This window comes from Temnothorax curvispinosus, unplaced genomic scaffold, assembly GCF_003070985.1.
Source record: "Temnothorax curvispinosus isolate PA1 unplaced genomic scaffold, ASM307098v1 QBEX01012165.1, whole genome shotgun sequence".
Classification (NCBI taxonomy): Eukaryota; Metazoa; Arthropoda; class Insecta; order Hymenoptera; family Formicidae; genus Temnothorax; species Temnothorax curvispinosus.
Genome location: NW_020221945.1, coordinates 1 through 8,105, shown reverse-complemented (window position 1 = coordinate 8,105; position 8,105 = coordinate 1). Strand labels below are relative to the sequence as shown.

The 8,105-nt window shown below is 30.4% G+C and overlaps 1 protein-coding gene across 1 annotated transcript; it reads left to right on the top strand.

Moving 5' to 3' along the window:
- The first annotated feature begins 969 nt into the window (after positions 1 to 969).
- Positions 970 to 6,229, top strand: LOC112462280 (ribonucleases P/MRP protein subunit POP1). Its single transcript, XM_025027968.1, has 3 exons — positions 970 to 1,344; positions 1,802 to 3,277; positions 5,137 to 6,229. The coding sequence occupies exons 1-3, from the start codon at positions 1,224 to 1,226 to the stop codon at positions 6,174 to 6,176; spliced, it is 2,637 nt and encodes an 878-aa protein (XP_024883736.1). The 5' UTR covers positions 970 to 1,223; the 3' UTR covers positions 6,177 to 6,229.
- The last annotated feature ends 1,876 nt before the right edge of the window (positions 6,230 to 8,105 follow it).

The window sequence follows — 8,105 nt, the reverse complement described above, 5'->3', positions numbered from 1 at the left end:
AGTGTTTTTATTTTTATCCAATTTCCTTCTGTTGTTGCTCGTAATTTGGCCGCTTGAACATGCATAGGTAAAATAAATTTAATAAGAGTGCAAGAAACATTATGAACTACCATTTTTTCTCAATATAGTTAATAATATAATTATTGGTATGAATTTAAATATTAAATTTAAAATTTATTATGCAAAGTAAAGGTTTTTAATGTAAGACTTTTTTAGATAGAAAAGCATAGAACGGTGATTTCTATACATTACATTTACGAATTTTAGTTTTTATGTTTATAAATATTTATTTAATTAATTATATTTGCAATCTTTATATATTGATAAATTTTAAATATATATACATATATATATATAATATATATATATATATATATATATATATATATATATTTATTTATTTATTTATTTATTTAATTATAAATATAAAAATTAAAATTTGTATACAAGCAAATGTAACGTATATAGCGGGTATAGCGTATCGTCGATTTGTCAACTCGAGACTCGGCACTCGGCGAGACACGAGACGCGATACCCGAAATGCGTGGCATCGTGGTATAGCCGGCAAGCCGGCCCGTGCAAAGCGGCAACGTCACAGCTCAAGAGAGACAGCAGCTCGTATGTCTGCCCTTCTCTCCCCGCTCGAAGCTTGCCGAGGGCCTAGCGTACACGGACAGAGGAAAGGCTTGCGCGACCAGCATATATCCCCTCCATCTGAGTAGTTCGGACACGAACCATAGCATGGATACGAACCCATGTATCGTTACCCGAGTCCTCTCTGATCGTTACCGAGCGTAACGCCGTAGTTGACGTCCACTTTCTCAGAGGGCAGATTAGGACAGACGTCCCCCGAAGCCGGATGGCCGCTCTCAGGTTTCTCTCTGCTACCAATTATGATATGGTGCTGCACTCTATGCTAGCTTTCCTCATCCTGTGCATCTATACGTCTATACGCTAGATGCGTACCGAAGGGGGGCGACAAAAAGACCCAAAAAGTGTAGAATTGTGCCGCCCAGATAGCGCTTTCGTCGCCCCCCCCCCTGCGGTACGCATCTAGCGTATTGCCTGTGTCACTGTTTATTCTGCATTTATACACGATTTCTGATTTCTATTTCCTGTTCCTATTGCCTGTTACCTGGCATTGTGCAAGGGGCTTAACAGTTGTTGATGATGATAATAATACGTTCGCTATATAAGAAAAAGGTGGTACAAAACTAAATATCATGAAGAAGAAGCAATTTGATGAGTTTTTGGGAGGGTTCCAGTCGCTCCCTCATGAGGTGTCTATTATGAACTTTATCTCTTCACGAGCCTATGAAATTTCTGCGATGACATCTTCGATAGGTATATAGATAAATAATTTTAGAATGCTTCCAAGTTTTTGAAAATAAGCTTTTTTCATATAAACAGCTGTTAACATACAAAAGTAAAATTTTATTTTTTAGAATAATTTTTAAGTGTAATTTACTTTTTAATTAAATTTATCTTAATTTAAGGTAAAAATTATTAGAATATCTAAGGAAAAAAATATAAGTCTCATCCAATTTCTATAAAGATTATTTCAAAATGTAAAAAATTCCCTAACATTTTATCAAACATTTAGGAAATATCGATCACTATTGAAACAAATTACACGTTTATGAAATGAAAATAAATTACATAATTAGATACTTTTCAATTTTATAATTAGATTTTTTTTATAAATATAAATAATGTCATAGTCTGTGACTCTGTTATCTCTGGATGATTCTAATCTATTGTTATGTTAAATATTTATAATTATTCTGTGATATTCTTACAGAAAATCCTAAACAAACCAAGTTAATATTTCAAAAGCTGCCTGTATATATGCGTAGACGTGTCATGTCTCATAATGTCAAAAGATTGCCACGTAGATTGCGAGAGGCACATTTGGCACAAATGGCAAAATCAGGAAATGGCAAAGATTTACCATCAATAAACAAGCGACTATCTCGAAAGTATCGTAGAAGACCACACAATTTACTTTCTGAATACAGTTGCAGACAACGTAATAAAATCTGGTTAGAAACACACATCTGGCACGCAAAACGTTTTCACATGATTGACAAATGGAGATATAGAATTGCGAGTCATCCAAACGACAAGTGTTTTAAAGCTAATTATCGATCTGCCGCAAAATATTGCCTTCTACAAGATATTTCTTACTACACTTGCATTGAGATAACAGGGGAGGAAAACTTATTAAAGACAACTTTAAGAGCGCATTGTAATCCATCTAAGTTAACTTTTGTAGCGAAAAAATATATTAATGGCCATGGGGAAGGTACTCTGATGTTCTTCAGGAAAGATGGTTACCCACGTTTTCCTATTGGTAATGTGACTTTTTTCTGGCGACCAAACAAATCAAATATCCAAACAGATATTAAAACTATTTGGATTTGGGTACATCCTGCTTTTTACGACGATTTTCTTAGTGAAATTATAGCAAGTTTTGAATTTAAGCAGAACAATGCTGAGCAAGATGCAACCGATATTATCCACAATTTAAATCATTTATACACGAATGATGCAGGTTGTAAAATGATCATATTAAGAAATACATTAAATAGATTTCGACTTCATGGGACATTGACTCTAAATGTATTAACACAGGCATTAAAATTGCCGTCTTTAAATAAATTAAATCTTTGCTCGGATTTCACTGTTCTAAAAGATAACGATAGCTCGTTAAGCAGCAAAACGATAGATACGAATAAAATATCAGTAGACAACAATGTTCTGCAGCCTACGGAAGAGATGGCAATTGATGAAATAAATGAAGAAAATACTACAATTTCCAAATATTTGAATATAGAACTTAGTAAAAAGACATGGTATATTAGTTACTATAAAAAACAAGAAAATATGGAGACTTTCAAGGTGCAAGAACAATTGTGGCAAATATTCAAGTCTTTGGAATCGCCAAATCACTTGCCAACAAATATGATTATTGGAGTAACTGTTTTAGATCCACGCTTCTACTTACCTGAGAAAAGAACAAAATGTAATACTGAAGTAACAGAAACATTTTCTCGATCAATTCCTATTGATCGGCCAATAACTAATTCCAACTGTTCTCCTATTTGGGATTCAGAAATACGCCATATTGTAAGCAGTTCTTGCATGCCCATAAGCATTATAAATAAGCTTAGAAGTGAATGTCTTGTACCTGGTGTATCAAATGACCAATATTATAATGAGGATATTATGGCAAAGATACCTATACTTCTTATTCAGAAATCTGGAACTATTACAGGTATGTAATATGTACAATTTTGAATATATTATTATTAGTAATATACGTAAGATAAACTATTTTCATATATTACCGAAGTTATTTTACCAGTATTTTTCATTTTAAAGAAAATTATTTAAAATAAAAATTTCGTAATTTTAGGAAATACAATGTGTAATAAATTTTTATTCCACACATTTTTCGTGAGATATCAATGTTATTTTTTTTGTTTTAATTATTCTATAATTAATATCCTTTTTGTTTTAATTATTTTATAATTTTAAGTAAAGTCATAATGAAATTAATAGTTTATTATGGAATATTTTGTATTTTATTCTAATATATTTTAACATCAATTATGTAACATATTGTATCGTAAAACATTTTTTAATATAACCCAACTTTTAACATTTTTATATACAGAATAATGAGCTGACTGTATCAATATAATACAAACACAATATCAATAGAATACAAACCAAATCAGAAAATTTTACCTTGCCAGTAAATAATTAACAATAACGATTTTTTATTTGACCTAATTGGCTACCTTTATTAATTATAATTGTCACGATGTTTCGGCCAAAGGTTTCGGTTTTTCTCAATCGATGTAACTTGCCAATATACAGTGTGATTCAGAAGTACTTGTACAAACTTTGGGGATGAGTTCTCTATACGTAAACAAGAAAAAAATGTCGTATATATATGTCCGGTAATGCTTGTGATTTATGAGTTATAATTGAAAGATTATATTCGACAAAAATTGACAAAATACAATTACAATAACACATGATCAACGTAATGTATCTTCAATTTATTTATCTATTTATAATTCGTAACAAATACTTAAAATGTCCTCTACCTGGTTCAATGCATACAATGGACACATTGGATCATGATCTGTCGTACCCTTTTAAAAATCCCATGATGGTTGCGGATGATTTCGTAGGTAAGTATTTGTGATGCGTTAATGAAGCGTCTCTTCATTTGTAATTTCAATTGAATAAACTAGGGCTTTTAAGTGTCCCCACAGATAAAAATCTAATGGATTTAGGTTAGGCAAACGTGCGTGCCTGAAATGTAATCTTTCGATTGTAATTTATATATAAGATATTTCCAGACATATGTATATATGACTTTCCTTTTTTGTTTATGTATGGAGAACTGACTCCCAAAGTTTGTACAAGTATTTCTGAATCACCCTGTATACTATATATCATAAGTTACATTGATTGAAAAGGATTAAAACCCATGGTCGAAACGTCGTAACAATTATAATTAATAAAAATATCCAGTTAAGTTAAATAAAAAGATCATTATTGCAAACACAATTGCACAAATATGTGATTTGTAATTATATACTTGTTTTAATGCAATTAACAATTATACATTCTCTTCACATCAATCTCTTCATATCGTTGATTTATTTCATTAGTTTGTATATCAAAGTATATCAAGATAAAGTTTGTCGTAAAATGAATATTTACGAAATATTTTATATTTTATTTTAACAAAGTATAAAATTATTTTATAAGCTGTTAATTTTTTGTATAATTTTACTACAGAACGTTTTAATAATTATTTTATAAAATAATTAGAAGAATTGAATTACAATTATAAAAAATTATATGATTTCATTAAAAAATATATAAATACTCATGTTTTCTAAGAAATGCTATATAAAATTTGTTATATGTACATTATATTTTCCTCCTAAAACTATGAAACTTCTTTAAAAACCTTTTTAAAATAAAAAACAACTAAAAAAAATTAGAACTATACATTAAAAAAGCTTATTTTACATAGATATTTATGACATTTTTATTTTATTTTTTTCTTTGATTATGATTTATAATTAAGAACACAATGTATGTTGACAGGTTTTGGTTCTGGAATAGATGTTATTGTACCAGCCAGATGGGCAATGCCGTTTTGGCTTGCATTCTTAATGCAATGTTCAAGAGTAGGTGGGCTTCAAGAATCAAAATCGATAGCTTTTGAAAGTTTGAATCTAGATACACCCGATATTAATGATCCTGATAGTCCTGCGTATACGAGAGAGGCATTGATTACAAAAGAGGAATTGACTAAAAAATATTTCCGTTATCCACCAAATAGAAGAGTTAATTTTGTCAAGCTCGGAATTTCTAGCCCTTTCTTTTGCGACTGGAAAAATTTGACGAAAGACTGGTCGGGCAACGAAGACTTTTATGTTCTAAGGAATCGCGAGCTCTTGTTACTTTTACAAGCAGATATTTGTCCTGCCAAAAGTAGAAATTCAAAATTACTTATCGAAAATACGCAATCTAATATTCCAGATTTAAATGATTATAAAAATTGCCTGATACGCGTTCAAATATCTATGGTGGGAAAAGGATCGCCAAAAAAATTCGCAATCATATGTATGCCGACATTCGAAGATTTGAAGATGTTTGAAAACAATAAGAAATGGCTTGGGCCTGTAGAAAAATGTCACAGTGATTCGAACGAAAAAATTCGTAAAACATTACGAAAGAATCATTTAATACTATTAAAACGATTAAGGCGACAAAGAGTTCGATGGAATCGAGCGTCAAAAAATAATGCGTTGAAGTTACTGAAAGAATCTACTGGAAAGTTGAACGAAGATAAACGTACAACAGTCTTATCTCACTGTAAAATTATATCTGATCAATCGGTAAAAATGTCAGAATTGTATCTTTCAAAATGTACAGAAGTTCGTCATTCTTGCGATAGAGAAGTTATGGGATATATAACATTAGGGAACTTTTCGTTCAGCCAAGCAAAGAGTATCGGCATCGGATATATCGCATTGCCTTCATTACTCAGAATGATTGACGAAAAATCTAACACCGTTCTTATCAGAAATATTCAAACGCGACAATACAGATTAGCAGAATTAAATATATTAGATGTTTGATATATTGTATTGTATATTTTACTGTATAATGTGTAAAAAAACGATACGTGTGTATTTTTTTATTATTGTGTTTCTTATGAAATCCATGAAATATATTTGAATAAAATGTGTTGTTTAGCGCACAAAGGAGGATATTTTTTATTCTTATTTTACTACTATCAATAATTTTTTGAAAGATATGTTGGACAATAATAATTACGGCTGGTCGATTCATCTTGTATTATCGGTTTTATTTAGAACTTTTATTCTACTTTTATCATTCACAGTACTTCAAAGGCATTATGTATATTATAATAGATACAATTGATCTATAAAAAAAACCTCATACGATACATAAATATCGCACATTGTGTAAAAAAAGATAACTCTTGTCATTAATAAATAATAACAATAAACAAAAGGTACCAATAAGTTGTATGATAGGTAGTTCCATTCATCAAGACGAGATCTAGAAGAAAAAACATTGATTACTACATTGATTAAGATATACAGTGACAAAAGAAAGCAGACATTGCAATGTTGACCTCAAATAATTGATATCTTTATAATATATATATATACAGGGTGGCCTATTTTAAAAGATGCAGGCAAATATCTTGAAAAATATGAAACATACGGAAAAATGTTTCGTACAAAAGTTGTTTGGCTCGAAGAGGGACATAAGATGGTGCCATTGGTTTGACCTTGGATGGTCGTTTAAAGCTCACGTGAACGACACCTTTAATTTCTTAAATGGAAACCCCTATTTTTCAATGCATATTCTTGTAGCTTATGTCGAGAGCTTTCCAAAACACTATAAGAAAGTATTTTTTATTAAGTACTTTTTGAGTTATGAGGCTTGAAAGTTCTAGTATTTTGACATAAAATACAAAATATCTTTTAAAACATTAAGTTTTCGGTAATGTTACCTTAATACTTTTATGCACAGAATAATGAGACAAATCAATTGATATGAAAAAAGGCATAGTTCCTTTAAGAAAAAATATGTAATTTGCAACACGCATCTGCATACTTTTTCTTAAAAGCAACTATGTCTTTTTCGTGTGTGTGTATATATATATATATATATATATATATATATATATCGTAGACCGTAGGCAAATTAGTTGGCTTTCGCTCGTTTATTTGTGTTTAAATGCTATTTTCCTAGGCAAATAGCATTTGCCTGAACACTTTTTAGGAAAATGGAAATAAATTTTAGGTAATTATTTAGAATAGGACTTTTTCTGAATTTTGATATTTTTTGCGACTATCTTTGTAAAAATCTTTGTTGTGACCCCGAAAGTAATAATCAATCGGGGGAATTAGAAGAATATGTAACCTTTTTTTAAGCAAAAACCTATTTATGCTGAACATAGATATTCACTGCAGATGTATGTACGCCATGTTAAAGCAGAGAATAGTTGGTATATTGAAAAGTATGTATACAATTTTATGTTTTAGAAAGCGTAAATATGATTTTAGCCGTCGCTATTTATTAAAAAGATATTAACAAATGTACAACTGATGAGAAGTATAACAGTTTGTGTCAATACTAAAGAAAGTAATTTGTTAATATGTGTGTATAGACACTATAGACAGTACACCTGTAGGCGTAAGACCCGCAGTAGTCCCTCTCCTGCATAAAAACTAATTTAACTCCAAGCCTATTTCAACCAAATTTTATAATTTCAAGTTTTTAGGGTAAATATTTAGTATTAGGGAGCCACCCCCAATTTCCATAATTTTGAAATATGTTGTCATGGTCATCACCTTGAGTAATGTTGTGAAGGTTTTAGTTGGGGGTCGTTGCTTATTAAAAAGTTATTAACGAAGAAAAATATAATAAATGGTATAATTCTATAATACTGTATATAGACTATGTGTTACCAACCAATTGTTGTGTTGTTGGAAAAGTGTATGCGTGGATGCAGTAAGTTTCGCCCCCCC

Bases quoted from the DNA above. Each gene is read 5' to 3' on its own strand.
- LOC112462280 (XM_025027968.1), top strand. From the start codon at position 1,224: ATGAAGAAGAAGCAATTTGATGAGTTTTTGGGAGGGTTCCAGTCGCTC. The intron at 1,345-1,801 runs GTATATAGATAA...ATATTCTTACAG, and splicing joins TGCGATGACATCTTCGATAG to AAAATCCTAAACAAACCAAG. The intron at 3,278-5,136 runs GTATGTAATATG...GTATGTTGACAG, and splicing joins GAAATCTGGAACTATTACAG to GTTTTGGTTCTGGAATAGAT.